The sequence below is a fragment of the Arachis hypogaea genome, chromosome 20 (genome assembly GCF_003086295.3).
Source record: "Arachis hypogaea cultivar Tifrunner chromosome 20, arahy.Tifrunner.gnm2.J5K5, whole genome shotgun sequence".
Taxonomy (NCBI): domain Eukaryota; kingdom Viridiplantae; phylum Streptophyta; class Magnoliopsida; order Fabales; family Fabaceae; genus Arachis; species Arachis hypogaea.
Window position 1 is genome coordinate 1,928,017 of NC_092055.1, and position 21,289 is coordinate 1,949,305.

A 21,289-nucleotide genomic window follows, 5' to 3' on the forward strand; every position below is an offset into this window, starting at 1 on the left:
TATAGTTCCAAGAATTCAGAGAAAATCGACTATTTAACTAATGTTTTCTTCAACAGAATTCTTTTAAGATTTGTATATACTTCTGATTAATGACAACACTTACTTAAACCACCCGTAGGAGAAATTCTACCTGCTAGGAGAAAAATGTTATGTGAATACTAAAAGAAAAAACGCTTCATTTCAATAGCAGTTAAAAATTTGCTCGAATACAATGGAACGTGGTTCCACAGAAGTTAATAGCTTAATCATTTAATGCTAGAGCAGAGCACAAGCATGATTTCAATCGGGACGATGGAAACCCCTAGAGCTTAGCTACTTGGCTTACATGGAGAATTATGGCAACCAATGAATTGAAGAACACAATCATATTGAAACAAAAAATAAATGACTTTGTATTAGTTTCCTGCATCTCATAATATAAACAAAGCTTTTTGTCTACGACAGCCTCCTAAATTAATCCACAAGTATGCTTTGACTTTGTAATGACTGATTTTCTTCTCTTTCTTTCTTTTTGGTGGGTTTGGGAAGAATAAAAGCAGCTACAATGAAGAAATGATATAACCTATTCTGCTGAACATGTATGAATCTATCGGAAAGCTACTCTTCACAAAAGATGGCATCATGGGTGGAACACGAGGTATTGAACAGCAAGTGCTCCCCTGAGACCTCAAAAATGCCTCATGAATTAGCGTGACAACTCAAAATCTGCCAAAATTTGTAGCAAAACAGAGAGTTCGAATCAGAAGTTCAAAAACATGCATCTATCTGTTCAAAGGTTCTAGCTGGACTTCCATTGTTGCAGAGGTTTGTGACTCTTTCTCTGCATGTGCCCTGGATGGGCTCAATAGATCAAGGGAATCATCTTCCTCGGCATTACCAAGCACCCAATTACTTCTTCCAAATATCCGGCCCCTTACTCGCTGCCTCTCACGGTATTCCAAATAAAACACAATGAATGCACCGAGTACGAACCAAACCACCATTGCCAAAATGAGTCCATTGGCATTTTCCTCACCATATCTTTCTTCCAAATGCTTCATGCCACTAAAAAGTGCTGCAAGGCCTAAAACAAAAGCAGTTCTGCCAACAATAATGTGAAAGTATTCCCAAATAACCCTTTTCGAAGATGGAAGCTCCCCATTATTTGGTTTTGGAGGCCGTAGGCATGCATTCACTGGTTGTATACAAGCAAAAAATATTGCAGCAATTCCAAATTTAACATGTGGTGAGGTGACATAAAAACCCCGAAGCTCAGCAACAGCAAAAAGAAGGGCAAGTAGAACAATTACTAATCCCGAGTATTGCAAGTAAACATGAATCTTGTACCAGCCATCACCCTTAAGATGTTTCAAGTATCTAGCTGCCAATATACCTCCAGGAAGCAACATTCCCCATGCCAGAAACATCATAAAGCCATGCACAGCCAAAACTGGAAGTAAATCCTGCTCTGCTTCTGCCGAGCCACGCATCAGCAGTACATTTATAGCCCTACTACTCGTGACTGAATGCATATTCATGTTACTAAGATTTTCATTACTCCATCTAGCTCCCATTGCCCAAACAACTTTAAGTGGAGTTGTGGGATCAATAATATTGCTACATTCTGGCCTAATGCTCCTATCACATGATGGGTCCAGTGGACGTGTAAATTCCAAGGTAATAATACCATTTTCTGTTCTGCATCTCACATATGTCAAATTCTCATGTGTATGATGTATACTTTTAGCATCCTTTCCATCAATCCAGTAAGTGTCAACACGACCTAGACCATTATCATCTATCCAGCCTACATAAGCATAAGTGTTTACCATTCCACTTCCAAATCCTATTGCAAGATAACCACTCTTTTTCTCACCACGAGCAGCAATAAATATGGAATAATCCTTTGACAATGTCCAGAAGAAAGTAACCTGCTGATCATCAAGAAGAACACTATTATTATACATGTCAGACAGACCCCCATCAACAACCTCAACTCTCCAACCCATTTTCGGCTCAAACAATGAATGATAGTATAACTTGTCGGGAGTGTTCCTGTTAGGTGCCCAAACTAACTCCTTAGGACTGGCTACAACTCCATGAGCCTCAGGACCTCCAGCATAAATTGTCTCGGTTAGATTCCTCACAGTAGCATTTCCACCGATTGGATCAGAAGTAACATAAAATGCAACGTCATGCCCGGCTTGTATGGAAAATGTGACAGGCACCCCTCTTTCCACCCTCAACACAGGAGATTCCTTTTTGTTGATGTAAAGAACCCTCTCCGGATTTGGCGGATTTGGATAATGCAGTGCTGGACCAGTTGAAACAACCAACGGAACCTTACCATCAGCAATGATAACATCTTGATCCTCTTTATCCTCAGCATCCAGGGGACCATGACAATCATTCACATGCTCAGAAACATTCAAAACCAAATGCCCGAAATTCTGAGATGGAAGACCGCCATGATTCTGAGGAAGATAGTGATGCTGAAGGGTATCAGGAGGCCTAATCTTGCCCATTGCCCAGATAACCGTCATGTTAGCCAAAGGATCCACAGGGTGATCATACTTCCCATCAACCTTACTCAATGGCCTCCTATATCTAACAAATGTGACTCCATCTTTCCTCTGCCCAAAAATCAACTCAGTATTATTCACCAAACCAACTCTATCAGGACCAACATAGATAGAATCGGGGCAAACCCCTTCTGAAGATCCATTGCTATCTGTGACACACTCACTATACTTGGTGATGAAGAAATCATCCACAAATGGCAACCCGTCCTCCTTAAACCCTGCAACAGCAACATCAGCACCAACCATGAGCTCAGACCCAGTGTTATTAGGGTTTGCCCAGCCAAAAGCCATGTAATTCATGATCCCAGTTGCAGCTTCGAGACCAATCTCAATGGAATCCTCCCCCACATTCAAACTCCACCTTAGCCTAAAATTATCAGACAAAACCTTGCAATTCTCAAACATTGTCGGCTCAGTGTGAATACGAACCTCACCTTTTCCTTTCCCGTCCCCGCCGGCCGGAGCGGGTGCGGGAGAAGCCTCCGTAACATTGGCTAACTCTCCGAGGACGATGTGGCCAAAATCGGAGCCGGTAGGGCGATCCCAAACTGCAAGGACCTGGATCATGCTCCAGGTAACGTTGTTGAGCAAGCGCACAACGAAGGTGGAATTGGCGAAAGTTTGGTTCAAGCGGTGATCGGAAATGACGAATCCGTTGGTGAGGTTATCAAGATCAGGGGCGAGGGCGCCCCACCAATGAACGTCGGAGCCGGAGAGCATGTCAAATTGTGAAACCCTAAAGGAGCAATCGTCGAGGACCTTGATGCGGCCTCTGAGCTGGTGCTGAACCATCTTGAAGTCGAACTCCAAATCGACGAGCGAGCTGACCCGCGTGCACTCCGGATCCGCATGACAGCATAAGAAGAATAAGAGGAAGAGGGAGATGGTGGATTCGCGAAGCATGAGGATTTGTGAGATCCGAATGCGAATTCGGAATCCTTAGTGGGATCCGAATCGTCGGTTTTAATCGGTGAGGGACGGCGGGCGTACCTGCTAGTAGTGGAGATGATAGGCGAGACGCCGCGATCGCCGTCGTTGATGATGACGGAGCACCGAAAGCAGAGAGCGAAGGTGGCTTCCACGGCGGGGTAAGTTTGTAATTTTTGTTTTTATGTTTTCAATTGAGAGAGAGACGAAAAGAGATGCTTTGTTGGTGTTTGCGTGTTAGTTAGTGCGGAGTGCGGTGTGGGAGGTTTTAGTCTTCGGATTTAGGTCTGGAAGCGCGCGGTCACATGCCACACAACTTTGAATGATTCAGTTTTTGGTGAGGCTCACCAAATCAAATCATACTTGGACTCTTTTTTCCTTCTAAACACTCAATTCACCATCACAATCACATTCGTTTTCTCTTTCATTCAAAATTACGATTACCAACAGTATTTAACGTGTGTTTTACTATACACATAACAATAACAAATAGTTAAATAGTTAGAGTTAATAGTCAAAATCGTCCCTGAAAGATATTCCGATTTCCATTTTAGTCCTCGAAATATAAAATTAATCAAAGTCGTCCCCGAAAGTTATTCACGTTGGTCGAGTTTGTCCTTCCGTCCTCTCAGGTAGTGACGTGGCTAACGTTTGCTGAGGTGGAACGTTAAGTGCCAGCGTGGTGAGGTGCAAAACGACGTAGTTTCATACCCTCAGCCCCAAATCAGTGGAACGACGTCGTTTATGAGCCACATGTGGATATTCAAACGTTCTGCCCTTCTCTTCTCTCGTAACAAACCTCTTCCACTTTCGCTCCAAAACCCCTCGTCTTCTCTCTACCCTGGTACTCTGCCCAAAGATCCTTTGATCAGAACTTGGTGGCGTTATCGAGCATTCGTGTGTGCGAGGCTTGTAGAAGAGTAGGCCCTGCTACGTTGGAGGAGGTCGCGGAGGAATCTCGCAGTTGGAGGAAGGAACAGTAACTACCATAGGTAAGGCTTAATTTTTTTTCACAGTTTCTGTTGATTTTGCAATGTTGGTGTCCGTTGGTTTAGGGTGACTTAGTTCTAAGAACCATCTAGTGAGGCTAGGGTTTGGATTAGCCTGAAGATATTCTGTATGCGTTTGTTAGGGGTTTCCTGGTCCTTATGTGGTGGATTTTTCTGGGGAGTTGAGGGTTTGCGATGGTTATGATTATGTAGTTTGCTGTGTGTTTACATGCAGTTGTAAGAGAGGAGTTGTTTTAGATGTTGATGTTGACTACATTTATTTGCACTTGTAGATGGAGGGTCCTCCGATGACTTTTGTATTTCACCATGGTGGGAAGTTTAAAAAGGATGAGGGTGGATATCTGTACTATGAGCCGGATCACACAGAGGTGTTAATGGGAGTTGAAGCTGACACACTTGACGTGTTCTTTGTGAGGGGGTACTATGTCGAACTGGGATATGCTGAGGCTAGGGAGTGCTGGTGGAAATCTCCAGGAGTTCCCCTTGAACATGGGCTGATGAGGCTGGCCACAGATGATGATTTGGTTGCAATGGTGAAGGATTGCAGGAGGAACTTCAACTTGATCAACCTGTATTTCGAGCATGGTGTTTCAGAGCCATGTGTGGTTGATGAGCAGGAAGAAGATGTGCCTAAAATTAACCCAACCCAGACCAAGAGACATCAGTCTCAACCCACCAAGTTACCATCCCACCAAAAAGCATGCTCTGAGTCCACGAAGGCATCAGCTGAAGGAAGCAGATTATCTCAGCCTTCAAAGTTGCCTTCTCAGTCCAAGAAATTTTCTACCCAATCCACAAAGGAACCAAGTCAGCCTAGTAAACTGCCTACCCAGCCCACTAAGCAACCAATGCAGCCCACTAAGGAGCCCACTAAGCCCACTAGACCATCATTGAAGCCCACGGGTCCATCAGCTAAGCCTACTAGACCAACCACTAAGCCCAGCAGACCATCATCTCAGCCCACCAAGAAGTCACATGAACCTGTGCAAACTTCATCACAGCAGAGAAAGGCCTATAGTCAGCCTACCAAACCTACCCCTGCTACAGCTCAGCCTAAAGGTAAGGCCAAGGTCACTACCACCACAAGGGCAGGCAGGCATGTGAAGACAGTAGAGGTTGAGGAAGACAGTGACTCTCATGACTCCTATGAGAGTGCTGAAGACAGCCTTTACAAACCTCCAAGGGTACTAGGAGATGATGAATCTAGCAGTGACAGTGATGATGGTGTCAACTCTACAAGGCTGAACAAAAAAAGGGAGGTTAAGGAGAAGCACAAGCCTGCTAAGACCAGATTAGCAGAGAAAGAAATAGAGACTGACGATTCAAGCTATGAAGCTTCTGAGAGTGAGGATGAAAGTGACTCAGGTATTTGGTTAAATCAATTGGTTTGTAGATGTTGATTTAATTTTGGTCACATGACTGATTACTTAATTTGTGGTTTCTATTTGGCAGACCTAGAGGATAATCCCCTTGAGGACAATGATTCGGATCTCAACTCATGGCACTCGAAGGACTCAGGTCAGGAACTAGACTATGATGAGGAATCACCAACCATCTATCCCCAGTATAATGACAAGGCAAAGTTCGGGGACCTCAAATTTGAGGTTAGTATGATATTCAAATCAAAGGAACATTTTATGCATGCAACTAGGGACTATACAATCCAGTTAGGTAGAAACATATTGTTTACAAAGAATGACAATGTTCGGGTTAGGGATGTGTGTAAGGCTGAGGGTTGTCCTTGGGTAGTATACTGTGCACGTAGTAAGCAAGACGGGTCGTGGCAGATTAAAACCTTGGTTGACAACCATATCTGTCCCAGAAGGCGAAAAAACAGGGCAGCCACCCAACAGTGGACACTAAGCAAACTTGTTCCAAAACTTAGGAAGCATCCTACAATGAGATATCGTGAAGTGTATGAGTGGTTTGTGAGGAAGTGTAACGTAAACCTGAACAGCACCTGCATCACTAGAGCATTGAAAGCTGCTAGGAAAGTGGTAGAGGGTGATGAAGTTGCTCAGTATGGACTAATCTGGGACTATGCGAATGAGTTGCTTACAAGTAACCCTGGGTCTACAGTTCAAGTTGGTGTAATCCCAATGCCAGAGGGTCCTCCTCAGTTTGAGAGGTTTTATGTGTGTCTTGATGCCTGTAAAAAAGGATTTAAGGCTGGGTGTAGACCGATGATAGGATTGGATAGGGCTTTTCTTAAGACCCTGCACGGTGGACAAATATTGACGGCGTGTGCTCAGGATGTCAATAACCACATATTTGTTGTTGCCTATGCAATTGTGGATGTGAAAAACAAGGACAACTGGAAATGATTTCTGGAGCTGCTGCAATCAGACCTTGGCAACTTCAATGGTAACAACTTGTGCCTCATTTCAGACATGCAGAAGGTGAGGACTAAATTGATTTAATTAGTTATACTTCTAGGACTAAATTAATTTAATGATCATAATTGAGGGATTCATTTGACTAACAATCTTTTCGGGTTTCTTTGTATCTGGCAGGGACTCATTCCAGCAGTGAAGGAAGTCATGCCCATGGCCCAGCACAGGTTCTGTGTCTAGCATCTGTGGCGGAATTTTTCAAAACAATGGGGTAGCACGGAGTTGAAAGACCTGGTTTGGGAGTGTGCTCGATCAAGGACATGTAATGAGTTCGAGAGGAACATGAAGATAGTAAAGGTCATCAACGAACAGGCTTGGCAGTATCTTGAAAAGTGGTCGAAGGAGGCTTGGACTAAGGCTTACTTCAGTGAGGATCCTAAGAATGACAATATTTGCAACAATGCTTGCGAATCATTCAATGCTAAGATAAAGCATGAGAGGACCAAGCCGATTTTAACTTTGGCTGAAGAGGTGAGGAGAATAATCATGAAGAGCATGGTAGATAACAAACTGAAGCTGAGCACTTATCAAGAAATTTTACCCCCGGTTCAGCAAAGCAGACTATAAGCCATGACAAAGTTATCTAGTCACTGGGCTCCCCAATGGTGCGGGGATGAAAAGGAGGAGTTGTTTGAAGTACATGGCTAGCCCACAAACATGGTGGTCGACTTGGGAAAGCACACTTGCACCTGTCGATTCTGGCAACTCACAGGTAATTTATTCGGACCCTATAGCTCCTTCACTTAGCCTGAATTAGTCAGAGTTGCTTTTGATTTTGTCATTACCTTTGTCTATCTACACTTGGCACAGGGATGCCATGTATGCATGCAATTTCAGCAACTCAAGACAAAAATGGTAAGAGAACTGAGGAGTATTGCCATGAGTTGTTGACAATGGAGGCGTATAAAAGGACATACTGTTTCAATGTTAACCCGGTTAAAGGACAAGATCTGTGGGAGAAAACATCTTCACCTGCCCCTGTCCCACCTCCAATCAAGCCTAAACCTGGGAGGCCTACCAAGAAGAGGAGAAAGGACAAAGGAGAGCAGCCAGTTGGGTCAAGCACCAAGATGAAGAGGAAGTACAACCCAATTAGGTGCATGTTTTGTGGTGAAGTTGGACACAACAAGAGAAGCTGTGCAAAGAAGAAAAAGGAGGATGCTGAGGAACAAGCTAGGCAAATGCAACTTCAGCTTGCCCTTGCTAAAGGGCCTGCTCCCCCTACAGATGACCCAAACACCAACAATGAAGTTCAATCACATTCTCTCCCTCCTCCCCCAGTCCAGCCAGAACCTGCTGTGGAAGTCAACCAACCTGGAGGAACCCAACCAGTGCAAGATACCCAACTGCCTGTTCAAGACATCCAGGTTATTTATTTGCTGCTTTTTATTCTGCCCAATTGCATTTGTTTTATTTACTTGAAATTAATTGGTCTTCAACTGGCCTATGCAGGGTGAAAAGAGAGGCAGGCCACCCAAACTACATGTAATAAAAAAAAAAGGCAAGATCAAATGCCTCCACCTAGTCACCTGTGGCCATTTCTGCTGAGACATTGAAAGGAACAACTTCTGCCACTGCAAAGAAGATGCAAACCTTCATGACATTCGTGCCTACTCCAGGGTTCAAGCGTCCAAGAACGAAAGATTAATATGTTTAACTAGAAAATATATTTTGTATGTAGTTGAAAAGTTTGCTTTTTGGGAACATGGCTCTGTAAACTGCCTCTGTGTTCAGGATCATTTAAGTTAGGCCTAGTATGTTTTTTTGTTTACATGAACAATGTTGTCTGGATCCTTGATTACCTTTGTGGTGTGTCTACTAAGACAATATGATATCAGTATAATTATGATGTTTGTTATGGATTACAATTAATTTGTCTACTGTCATATATGCTTCTATTTGGTGAAAAGATACTTATAATAGTTCAAACATCACCATCATATATTCTCAGTAAAACCCATCAAGCTTAAACAACAAGTTTATGTTAAATTAAAGACAATTAAACCATACTTTCATTCATAATTAACATCATCATTACATATCAACTAATTCAATTTCTCTGATCTAACAACACCTATAACACACAAGAACATAACACTCCATTTGTGGCTTTACTTGGAGATTAATGTGAACAACAGTGATACACACAATACAGTAGCCACCACCACTGCAACTGACAGGAACATTATCAGCATCTTCATTGCTCTAACCTCACCCTCCAAGCTACCCAATCTCCATGACACATTCAGTCTCCATTCATCATAGTCCCCACCAACCTCTGCATCAGTTTCCGCCCCTGCTACATACCCATCTTCCTCAACCCACCTAAAGAAGTTGCAGTGACTTCCCTTCTGAATTTTTCCAAAAAAAATAAAATCAATTTCAACAACCCAGCAGAATAGACAAAGGAATATTGAAAACAAGCTTAATATATCATAACCTAACTCACCGGGTATCTGGCACAAGTGTGGAACAACCTATCCGGATTCTCTCTTGTGCCGGATTTCTTGATTGTCGTCTTCAACCCACAAAAGCAAGTCTGGTCCTTCATCTTCCTCCTCCGTCGCATGGCAGAGTTCGACTCATGGCTACCGATAGACTGCGACGGTAGGTCACCACTCCGGCTTCCACTCATCATAGCAGCGACTCCTCAAACATACATCGCCACCTGAGAATCGCGCACATATATGCTTCAAATTGGGGGTTAGGGTTGTAACATTAGGACTAATTTGACCTAAATAATCAAACATATCTTATCAGCATTAACGGTTGCTATGCTGGACCTCTCCACGCTGGCACTTAACATTCCACCTCAGCAAACGTTAGCCACGTCACTACCTGAGAGGACGGAAGGACAAACTCGACCAACGTGAATAACTTTCGGGGACGACTTTGATTAATTTTATCTTTCGAGGACTAAAATGGAAATCAGGGTATCTTTCAGGGACGATTTTGACTATTAACTCTAAATAGTTGTGAGTAGTAAAACAATAAATAAATGGTTGTGGCCATAGTCCATGGGAATATATTCCATTCGCATGATGTTAACAGCCTAACAGGATCCTTCATTCTCTCTTTGACCACTTCTCTACGCATGCTCGGCTCACCGACCATAAGCATATTGGAATCTTGGTTCTACTTTATATGATAAAACACACCATCCATAATCATTTTATTTTATATTATGTCATATAAAATATATAGGTCTATATTTAAAAATGCGATTTTACAACACCTTAGCCCTTGGGGGCCATTTTGCAACAGCAGGTCATATCGTGTCCAGGTAAAAGTTAACTCAAACAATGACAACAAACACAAGTATTGGGTCATTAACTTATTATTTCTGGGTCAAACTCACTTGTCATATCCAATATTTGAAAGTAAAATACCACTAGAAAAAGGTTACAGAACTTGCAATAGAGTGCGGCCCCCAACTTGTGCATTAACAAGAGCTAATGCTGGATGATGCGGCCGAAACAAAGACAGGGACTCAACGTAAAAAAGGAAAACCACAGACGTAGTCGAAATCATCCGACAAAACTACAATATAATAAACATACCCAAAAATCTCCTACCCGTTCAGAATCGTCAATTATAAACATACATTGAGCTAAAGAAATTGCTTCTGACATACATCTAATTAGCTGCACAATGCAAACAGTAATGCTTATCAAAATGGTACTATTATCCTATGGGACACTGAGATCAAAAGAGGATCAGGTGGTCTAACCATGCAAATACATTACAACAGATCATTAACCAGCACCAAAATGAGTCACTCCTTGGAAGGTCGAGGATACTTCAATGATTACATTGTTGATTATTTCCTAGAGAAATATACCTAACATATTCACAACAGCTATCTGTCCTTTAGCTGGAAAGTGTTAAATTTACCCGAGTCTTAATCATCATCATTGTAATCATAATCAGAAAATTCACTCAGACTCCCACCTGAGAATTCATAAAAGTCATACTCATAATCAGACAATATGTCAATGTCTGATATCCCAGATGGATAGTCTTCATCAAATGATCCATAGTCATCTTCCGCTTCAAATGGGTAGTCATCAATGGGATCATATGGACGCCGCAGATCTTTGATCTGTTCAGCACATCTCCTCTCCAAATTTCCTATTAAATTGACATTGAAACACTGGCGTAAGTCAAGAGATTCAAGATTGGGACACCCATCAAGAATGGCAAGCAAGCCATCATTGGTCAACTTGTTCCCAAAAAGCTGTAGATGGCGTAATGCAGGCATTGTTTCCGCAATGGCAAATGCATCCTCATTGCACTCAATGTGTGGACTTTTGTAACCTTCTATATTAAATTTCAATGTTCTTAAGTGAGGGCAACTCCGGCCAATAGTTTCTAGAGGATCCTTGGATAAGTTGCTGATTGATATGTCAAGTTCTTCCAACAGAGATAGCTTTTCTGCAACTACACACAATCCCTCATCTGTTATACTATAGCATCGTATAAGGCATAGACGTCGTAGATGACTTGTACTGTAAATGGAAAGACAAAACAACAGCGGAAGATATAGTTAACGGAGATGCTAATGAAAATATGAACTTCAGTCTTCAGTATTTATACACATATGATTAGTAGTGAACACTAAATGGAAGTATCGCCATTCAAGGAAGCCATCACTTGACATAACTCAGTCCCAGGAAACAAGAAACATGATTTCAACATAAACATACCATTTGGCTCTCAATAAAGAGAGAAATTTTTGAAAATTCCTTATTTTGTGATTACCGAGAGTATTTCATTTCTGAAACCTTTATTGAGGATAAAATCTAAAAGTTGACAATTGCAAAAACTCAAAGTAAATCAAGATCATTTTGCTTGTTGGGAAGCTAATAAATACCGGAAATAAAATTAAAGAAACCCTAATCATCACCAAAATTGATATTCAAATTGAAAATTCGAAGCCGGAAACAAAGAAAGCCAAACAAAAATTTAACCCAAAAAAATAAAGAAAGAAAGAAACTTACGAATCGACGATGTACTTGAGAAGAGCGTCAGTGGCGAATTCTTCGATGGTGATGTCAGTTAATTGGCCGGAGCTGTGGTCGATTGCACGGCGGCACATGGCGTCAAGGATGTCATCGGAGTCGGTGAGGTCACCGAGTGCGTGCATGTCGATGGTGCGCCAGATGAGAGGGTCCTTGGAGACATTGCGCCACAGCGAGCAAACTCTCTGAACGTTTCTCAGCACCTCGATCGTACCAACCTTCACGAATATCGCGACACCACGTCTCGCGGCAGATCCAGCCAGTTCCGCTGCTCATCCTCTGGCGAAGACGGCAGTGGTGGTGGTTGGTTCGGGCACGATGATGACGATGCTTCCATTGAAGAACCGGCAGAAGATGCTGATTTTCGGGTTGAATTTGGAATTTTTTCCTTGGAAAGCCAACTCGCGTGTAACACTTGTCTTCTGCCAATTATTAGTGGGCTTAGTTTTGGGCTTTCCATGATAGATGAGTTTATTTTGGGCCACATCAGCTCCAACTTTGGGCTTTCATTTTTTTTGTTCTTTAATGGGCCATATTCTTGGTGACAGAATACCTTTCTGACAAAAAGATTTGCACTCTTGGAAGAAAAAAGAGATTACAATGTACAAATGCTACGTATATAAATACAAAAAAAAAAAACTAACTTGAGTTGGTCGAGTGGTCAGTTCACTCGTCCGCTTAAGTAAGTGTCGGATGTTCGAATCCCGCTTTGTGCATGCAGTAATTTATTGACCAGCGGCAGACCCTCAACGGATTAGTCATTGGCCTATCGGGTTGGGATACCGTGGGCAACAAAAAAAATGCTACGTATATTATTCTCTCAATTTTATATGTCAAAAAAATATTTCATCAAATTTTACTTTTTCTCTCAAATGTTATCATCATAACATTAAGCATTCTCATGTCAAGAACATTAACACTCACCCACAACTTTCTCTTTATATTAATATTATTTTATTATCAATATGATTAATATTATCATTACTTGAACTTAACACATATTGACAGCAATAGGATATAGATTATGAAGGCCGTTCGTAAGGGCGTTTATGGCGGATACACCCACATGCTAGGACGTGAACAAGTGCACACATTCTTTTTTCAATTATTTTGTTTCAAAAAATAATAATAAAATAAAGAAAAGGGTGCAACTTTTGTCTCTTATGATTGTTTGGGTCAAAGGAAATGTGATTGTTATATGATTTGGTAACTTAGGACAGCGAAAGAAGCAAAGCTATAGAAAGCAAAAGCACGTTCTCTTCTTTTTCAACTTGTATTGGTTATCTGTCATATATGCTGCTTTCTCCTAATATGCCACGTAACCATCTCATGGCATTTCTGGATTAGATATAGTAGGTAGGTAATCAATAACAATACCACCAAATATATACTAACCAATATATGCTATAAGATATTAACTTTTTATATGTATTTATATATCTTTACATGTGGTATTTATATATTTTTTAATGTGTATTTTGTATTTCATATTTTATATAAGTGATCTATTGGTGATTAATTTTATATTTATATGTAGTATAATTTAATTTTCAATGTATCTGTTTCGTTAAGAAGTAAAAATAAGATTAGAAAAATTCATGTTCTTTTGTATATCAAAATTATTTATGAATATGTTCTGATCATTTTTAACCTTATATTTTGGTCTTCTCTAAGTATAAAATGTACCTTGTTTTCACTCTAGCTAACTACAACTTCATAGAAAAATTTTATTTGAAAGTGACAACTTATCAATCAGAGTAACTTGTAATTATTTGGTCATATAATTGTGTTAAATAACGTTTTTATTAAAGAGATTTGTATAGTTGTCTCTCTATCTTGTATTATAGGTGTCAAATGAGCCAGCTTGCAGTGCAATGTCACATATCAAATTCACAAATTAATTATTCACATTGACAAAGCGTTGGGTGAACGCCGATCGGATCGGATTGGATATGACCAAAATTTTGATTTGATCTGTATTAAAATTATCAGATCAGATTGGATACAATATTTACAGTTTTTAAGGTTGGATCCAATCTAATTCGATCCGCACATTTGCAGATCGGATCGGATTGGATATCGGATATATTCGCAAAACATACAAATATTTTTAAAAACTTATTTTTATTAATAAAATATTAATAAAATTTATTTTTCTATTATTTTAAATATGTTTACTTTTAAAATAATATTAAACATAATTTTTTTAAATAATAAATTAAAATAATACAACATATATAATCATTATTAGTTGAAATAAAATATAAAAAGAATATTTACTTATTTATTTCTTTATTTTTGCTGATACGCAGATATGTGGATACCAACACAAAATTCGCAAATCGATCCGATTAGTGTGCGGATTCGATCCGATCCGAAAACCTTGCGGATCGAATCTATATCCACAATTTTCGGATTGAATTCGGATAAACACCGCAGATATGCAGATGAAATCCGATCCATCAACACTCCTAATCAAGCGGTGATTCACATTAGAAACTAAATGATTAAGTATTCTTCATCAAACTTTACACAATAACAATTAATTAATTTACGTAAAAAAAACTGTTTAGTAAGTAAAATAAATTATCCAAAAATAATCAGAATTTGCCTTATTGAATATTAAATAAGATAAATTATGTATATTTTTAGTTAATTTTTTTATTATTAAATATTTTTAATAAATTAATACTCTAATTATCTTAAATAAAATGCCTTGAACGATCTATCGATTTATCTATATCTATATTATCCAAATAAACTTCATTTAATTTTGCAATAATTATGACAATCTACTATCTTTAAAATGGAATTTTAGGCAAATGATGATCAAAACATGATGTCTAATATTCTTTTCCAATAATCACCATAAGCCGTGGATTGGATAAAAGTTTCTTAGGCAAGGATGATTAATGAGCATTAATTCCGATGTGATTTGAGGCCATAATATAAGGATAGAGAAAGCCAATGAAAAGGTCAAACTCAAAGCAATAATTGCGCATCCAACTATTAGCCAACCATTCCCCAATCCTCACTCCACATACTACATTAACATTACAAATCAAAGAAAGGAAAACAATGATGCTTTCAAGGGATAGAGAATAGAGACCAGAAAAAAAAAAGCTATATCATATCTTTTCTTTCTTAGAAAGAATTTCACTAACACTTATCCCTTTTGTTCTACTCATCATTACATATCTTTGAACACATTTGTTAAAATTTGTCGGACATTGTGGTTTCTAGCATGGATCGCCCTCGAGCACATTCATCTCCGCATTTAGTTTCTTCACCATCATCAAATAACGCTGAAAGGCCACAACCACAAGAAGATTGCAATTTAGAAGGTAATAACATTCATTTTCATGTTCATGTTTCATCATAGTATATGGTAGAATAATCCTTATTCAATGTTTTTTGTTAGAATATAGTTAGGATCAATTAGGATCAATTAGTATTATTTAGTATATCTGAATATTTATTATAGGATGTTACGTCTTTATTATTACGATTCTCTTAGTACTTATAAATATCCTTTTATATTGTATCATTCTAGACAACTTGTATAGACAACTTGAATACACTCAATAATATATCATCCTTTCTCCAGTTTAGTCTTTTGTTTCTAACATGGTATCAGAGCTATAGTATCCTCCGTCAAGAGGATCGGTTGTTTTCCTGTAGCTTTTGCATTTTTTTTCTATGTCATTCTTCTTTTTCTTTTGTCAATAATATATCATTCTTTTTTCAATTTAGTCTCTTGTTTCTAACATGGTATCAGAGTCATGGTATTCTCTTTCAAGATGATCGGTTGTTTTTCTTGCGATAATTTTTGTATTTTTTCAATGTCATTCTTCTTTTTCTTTTGTCAATAATATACCATCTTTTCTCCAGTTTAGTCTGTTGTTTCTAACATTTCTTATTTGCTTTAGGCATTACCACAAATGTTAGATTGCTGCTGAAATTAATTCAAGATCATAATGGAGCAAGCATGAAAGAGAACGAAGAGAGAAAGGTCCACAGGGTGAATGGGATCATGTCCATTTTAGATGAAGTTAGGTCCAGAATTCAAAGAATCCAAACATCTACAAAGAAAAAAGCGGAACTTAGAAGGTGTAACACAGATCTTAGGCCTACAATTCCAACTTCCAATGATAAAAGGCAGCCTGATTTGCCAATAGATGAGAAGGAGAGGCTAAGGAGGGAGCTTAATGCGAGCTTCATGGCGCGACAGAGCCTTCAAGCCATGTGTGCGAGTTTGGGGAAAGAAAAGCAGATTATGGCTTCAGAGCTTGCAAGAAAGGCTCAAGAGTTGGCAGAAATGGAAGAGCTCTTGGTTGATCTCAAGACACAAAATAACATGTTGGCAGAGAAGCTGTATGCTTGCAGCTCAGAAAAGAAGAGCAACGATGCGGAAATTGAAGGCAACATAGCCTTGCAGGAGCGAAACAGGGCACTTACAGAACAACTCCACAAGTCCCTCGATGCATATCGATCTTTGAAGCACAAGTACAAAGATGCACGAGAGGAAAACCAAGAAATCCATGCCACATTGGAACAATTGAAGGAGGAAGTTGAAGCAGGCACTCAAAGGATACATGGCTTCAAAGAACAAGTCATAAAGAGTCATGAAAACATATTTGCAGAGGAGATTTCCGCTATAGAGAACATGCTTGAATCTCTTAGCCTCAAAATCTCAAAACATGATCAGGAGAAAACTTAATGTGTCTAATAATATGAGATTGCTAGAGGCCAAGATAAGAAGCATGCATTATTGGAATCAAGTTATAAACACACCCTTCATGTATAATATGCTCTTATTCACTTCTTTGATTACCTGTCTAGGATGCATGCTTCAGGATTATGCAAAAAAGAGAGTCATTATAAACATAGATGATTAACTGTAAAATTTGTAATGAGGAGGACAAGAGTCAGAGTAGAAAAAGTTGATATTGCACATATTTTTTAACTTTAAATATTATCTATTGAGGCCCAACAAAAAAGGAGGTATATTCTATCTTGTGTAAAATCAGAAAATCAGGAGTTATGCTCTTTCTTCTTCTTCTTCTTCTTCTTTTTTTTTCTTTTTTTTTTTTTTTCAATTAAAACTAGTCTACTACCAGGTTTCCTATTTTCAGAAAACCAATTCTACTTCTACAATTTAAAAATAATAATAATAAGGTATTTTCTACCTTAGGAATATGAATAATTGATATTCAACCAACGACAAGATTACAAATCAAACGCGTAACACTTATGACTTATGTCTAGGCATAGTGGCATACAAGCGTGAGATAGTGTTGCTATCCAAGAAGCAAAGTAGAATTAAAGCTTGACAATATAACCATGAGTAAACATAATTCTAACTAGAAATTCGATATATATTAACATTTTTATTATATATTTCGCCAAATAAAAATATTTTAAATATTCATTATAATTCCTGAATATTTGCTTATATCATAATGGATAGAATGAAGTGGTAATCAAACTGGTTATTGGTTAAATTATTGATTTATTAGTTTATTAATTCGATCAGTGAGTTACTGGTTGAATCGATTGATTCGGTCCCATATAAATAAAAAAAATAAAAAATTTAAAATTAAAATTTAAAATACTTATTTTTCATTAATATTTTAAAAATAATTAAACTATTTTAAATCAATATGAAATAGAAACAATATAAAAATAAAGCCATTTTATAAAAAAAATTAATAATTTGTGGTTGGTTCGTCGGTATATTAAAATAATAATTATTTTTAAACTTTAATAATTTATTAATTAATTTATACTTATTATATTATTATATATTGTAAATATTTATTGAAAAATAATATTAATAGCTATCATATAATTATGAAAAGTAAAATAAATGAGTTTATAATTAAAATTAAAATAAATTAATTAAAATTAAATTATATGTATTATAATTTACATATATATTAACAAGAAGCATGATAGCCTAATGGCTTTTCATGCATGCTACATTAGTAGAGAGAAGAGGTTTTTTTTTTGTATTGATGTATTTATCTGTTCATTCTAGGACTTCATAAAAGGAGATCAAGTGTTTTTTGGAGATAGATTAAGAGAAAGGGTCATCTAGAAGTTCATTGACAAGTCTTATTACGCCTGCTTTAGTGGGAGATTTTGAATCTTTAAATACTCTGTTGAATCTTTTCAAGTAGGCTTGAAGAGGCTCACCGACTTCTTCCTTTACTCTAAAGAAGCTTGGAGTAGGGGTGTACATGGGTCAGGTAAAGTTGGGTTTGTTTTGACTCGGACTTGATTTTTAATAATGATTGGATCTATTTTTGAGACTTTTGACTGGCATTAGACCCGGTAAAATTACATTACTTTTAGGTCACATTAAAACCGAATCTAGACCGGTGAAGTTCGAGTCTTGAAAAATTTTATGTCCATAAATTCTAATTTCATGATTCTTTATTCTGTTTTCTAATTCAACAAGTGTGATTAAAAATAAAATAATAAGTTTATAATTAATATAACATAATATTAGAATTAATTTAAAACATATATACTTTTTTTAGTCCCTTTAGGGTGCACATGGGGTCGGGTGAGACAAATTCGCATTGACCCGGATCTGACTCTAAATAATGACCGGATCTATTTTTTGAGATCCTTACCCGACTCTAGACCTGATAAAATCACACCAAATTTGTCCCTAAAATATTCAGGTAGGTCCCGACCGAGCCGGATCATGTACACCCATAGCTTGGATCATGCTTAGTTTTGTCTTTTTGAATGAAAAATCTTGTAAAAAAAATTTTGGCTGGATCGTCGAAAGAGGTGATCGATCTAGGAAGTAAACTATCAAACCACTTAATTGCTGCTTTGGTCAACGTGGTTGAAAAAGCCTTACATTGAGTCGCGTCGGAGGCATCTGGCAAGTACATACGACTTTTAAAATTGTTGAGATGATGTCGAGGATCAGTTATTCTATCGTAGAGGTCCAAGTTTGGACTCTTAAAGTTTTGAGGAACTCGAACCTACATAATATCTTTAGAAAATAGATTTTCTTTTACAGGTGATGAAGAGGTCTCTCTTTCTTCCGACCTCTTTTTTCTTTGAGGTCGGCTTCCAACTTCTGTAATTTGTCGTTGAACTTGCTGCACCTCCTTTCCTCCCTTTGAAAGGACCTCTCGGTCTCCTTTTGTCTTTTCAGTTCGTGCTCCAGTTGTTTTAATTGTCTTTGATTTCCGTGAACAAGTCCCATGAATTTTGCAGCATGACGGTCTTGGGCACCTCCAAGTTGATAGACCTTTGATCCTATGCTTCTTCCTTCTTCCTTTTGGGTTATTTCTGTTGTCGTATGCACATCTTCTTCCTTCAAGATTTGGAGGTATGACAATTGCACGATCGTCGTTTGGTTGGTCCTCGTCGTAAGGTTTTGATTCCAAGACGGTAGTACATCCATCTTCAACATGATCGTCCACCATTTGTCGAAGGTCGAGTTCAAGGTCTTCAGCAATGGCGTCAATGTTTCGAGAATTACATGAAACAGATGATTTGGGTTTGAACATGAGGTACAGACTTATGTGAGTGATTGGTCCGATGTTTCCTCCGACGGAATGAAGCCGTCCGAGCACTTTGAAGAGGTTGGTGAGGATACTTGTAAAGAACTCCGATACTTAAGTTAGCATATGTTTAAAATATGTTTATGTAGAATTAGATTTTAAGTATATCTGTAGGTGTCAGTATATTTATAATAGTTGGTGACGAACTTGTCATCACTTACGAGATAGTTCTACTTTTTATAGTCGATTGTTATTTCCTTTATCTTAGAAAGTTTTGTTGAGCCTTTAGTTCTAAAATAAGTTAGTTTAGGTTTGCATTATCGTGTCCGACCTCTTATAAATTGGTTGGCACGTTGGAGTTAGAGTTATTATAACATTAGACTTGTTTTTGTGAAGTAGGGGTGTTTGCGGTGCGGTTTGGATCGGTTTTGAATAAAAAATTCATCTTATCCGAACACGAATTTTACTTATGGTGCGGTTTGGATTGGATTGGATTTGCGGCTTTGTAAATTAAAAAGATTAAATACATATAATAAGTGTCAACATCAAATTTTAAATAATCAACAATAATATAGCAAGTCTTAACAATATCTTAAAAAACCAATGATAACATAACAATAGAAATAAAATTACTGATTAATTAAAATAAATAAATAAATAACATTTTAAATATAAAATATTTATTAAATAAAAATAATATATAAATAATATAAAAATATATAACAAATTAAATATATTATAAATATAATTATAAATATAATAATATAATAATAAAATAATAATATTAATATATTATAATATATTGTGCGATTTGGATTGGATTGGATCAATTATAAAAAATAAATCTAAATTCGATCTGATCCAGCGATTTAAAAAAATAGAATTCAATCAAATTTAAACCGAATTTAAATTAAATTAGATAAACAATTTAATTTGGATCAATTTGGATTTACCCATTTATGCGGGCTATGAACAGATACCAAGTTGAATTCTATAAATAGGGCTCCCGTTAATTTGGATCAATTTGGATTTAACCATTTATCCACCTTCTACTTCTTCAAGTCCCTTCGCATCTCTCCAACCCATATCCCTACGGCTTGCCACGCCGTCCGCCTCAATGCACCCCGCGTCGGGGGCAAATTTGCCGCCTGGAATGCCCTCTGCTATGCCTCCCACTACGCCTTGGTTTCTGTTCGTCAGAAGGACGACGGCTGGAACAGCATATTTTCCACGGCCATCGGCACCGGGCTGCTCTCCGTGTGCCGCCGCAGTCTCAGAGCCTCCGCACGCTTCACCATGGGTGGTGCTCTCCTCGGCGCAGTAGCACAGGTCAGCTCAATCATGCTTGACATGCATGTTTGAGAAATGGAGGAAGGAAGTATGAAATGTAACCGGTCGAAATTGACGCTTTGACTGATTCAGTGTGTCGAAATTCACTCTTTTAATTCAAGAACGATTAAATTCTCAATTTCTTTACGAATCTTAATCAATTTAGCATGTATATTGATTGTTATTAGATAGGTACCATAGTATCAATGCATATCTAGTTCTATAGTTATACACTTATACTCTTGCTGCGCCTATTAGCCAATTTTTTTTATATAAATGGGTATGTTCTTTTTCTTTTTTTCTTTATTATTCTTTTCGTGTGTGATTAGTGGATGGTTGTGCATAAAGGAATCGATTTATTTATATATACAATCAACTGTTATGAGTTTAGGATCGAGTTATTTGACACAAAATAGTCATTGACTAATGATTGGTGTTAAATTAAATGGATTGGATTAGCAAATAATTTTTTGATGGTTTATGTCATCACAAACAGATCAAACATAAAAAAGCATT

At 37.9% G+C, this 21,289-nt stretch overlaps 5 protein-coding genes across 5 annotated transcripts; 2 read left to right on the forward strand and 3 right to left on the reverse strand.

Moving 5' to 3' along the window:
• Positions 1-368: 368 nt before the first annotated feature.
• LOC112782413 (cytochrome b561, DM13 and DOMON domain-containing protein At5g54830) lies at positions 369-3,904 on the reverse strand. Its single transcript, XM_025824773.3, has one exon. The coding sequence runs from the start codon at positions 3,462-3,464 to the stop codon at positions 762-764; it is 2,703 nt and encodes a 900-aa protein (XP_025680558.1). The 5' UTR covers positions 3,465-3,904; the 3' UTR covers positions 369-761.
• Positions 3,905-8,813: 4,909 nt separating this feature from the next.
• On the reverse strand, positions 8,814-10,172 carry LOC112783626 (uncharacterized). Its single transcript, XM_025826656.3, has 2 exons — positions 9,341-10,172; positions 8,814-9,242 (listed from the first exon to the last, which is right to left on the reverse strand). Exons 1-2 carry the CDS (start codon positions 9,527-9,529, stop codon positions 9,003-9,005), a joined length of 429 nt encoding a protein of 142 aa, XP_025682441.1. The 5' UTR covers positions 9,530-10,172; the 3' UTR covers positions 8,814-9,002.
• A 40-nt stretch (positions 10,173-10,212) lies between these two features.
• Positions 10,213-12,325, reverse strand: LOC112783625 (F-box protein SKIP19). Its single transcript, XM_029296397.2, has 2 exons — positions 11,892-12,325; positions 10,213-11,399 (listed from the first exon to the last, which is right to left on the reverse strand). The coding sequence occupies exons 1-2, from the start codon at positions 12,035-12,037 to the stop codon at positions 10,793-10,795; spliced, it is 753 nt and encodes a 250-aa protein (XP_029152230.1). The 5' UTR covers positions 12,038-12,325; the 3' UTR covers positions 10,213-10,792.
• Positions 12,326-14,890: 2,565 nt separating this feature from the next.
• Positions 14,891-16,970, forward strand: LOC112786755 (uncharacterized). The gene is made up of 2 exons (XM_025830129.3): positions 14,891-15,256; positions 15,842-16,970. The coding sequence occupies exons 1-2, from the start codon at positions 15,157-15,159 to the stop codon at positions 16,630-16,632; spliced, it is 891 nt and encodes a 296-aa protein (XP_025685914.1). The 5' UTR covers positions 14,891-15,156; the 3' UTR covers positions 16,633-16,970.
• A 2,427-nt stretch (positions 16,971-19,397) lies between these two features.
• LOC112783501 (mitochondrial import inner membrane translocase subunit TIM17-1-like) lies at positions 19,398-20,806 on the forward strand. Its single transcript, XM_025826472.1, has 2 exons — positions 19,398-19,453; positions 20,446-20,806. The coding sequence occupies exons 1-2, from the start codon at positions 19,398-19,400 to the stop codon at positions 20,804-20,806; spliced, it is 417 nt and encodes a 138-aa protein (XP_025682257.1).
• Positions 20,807-21,289: the final 483 nt, after the last annotated feature.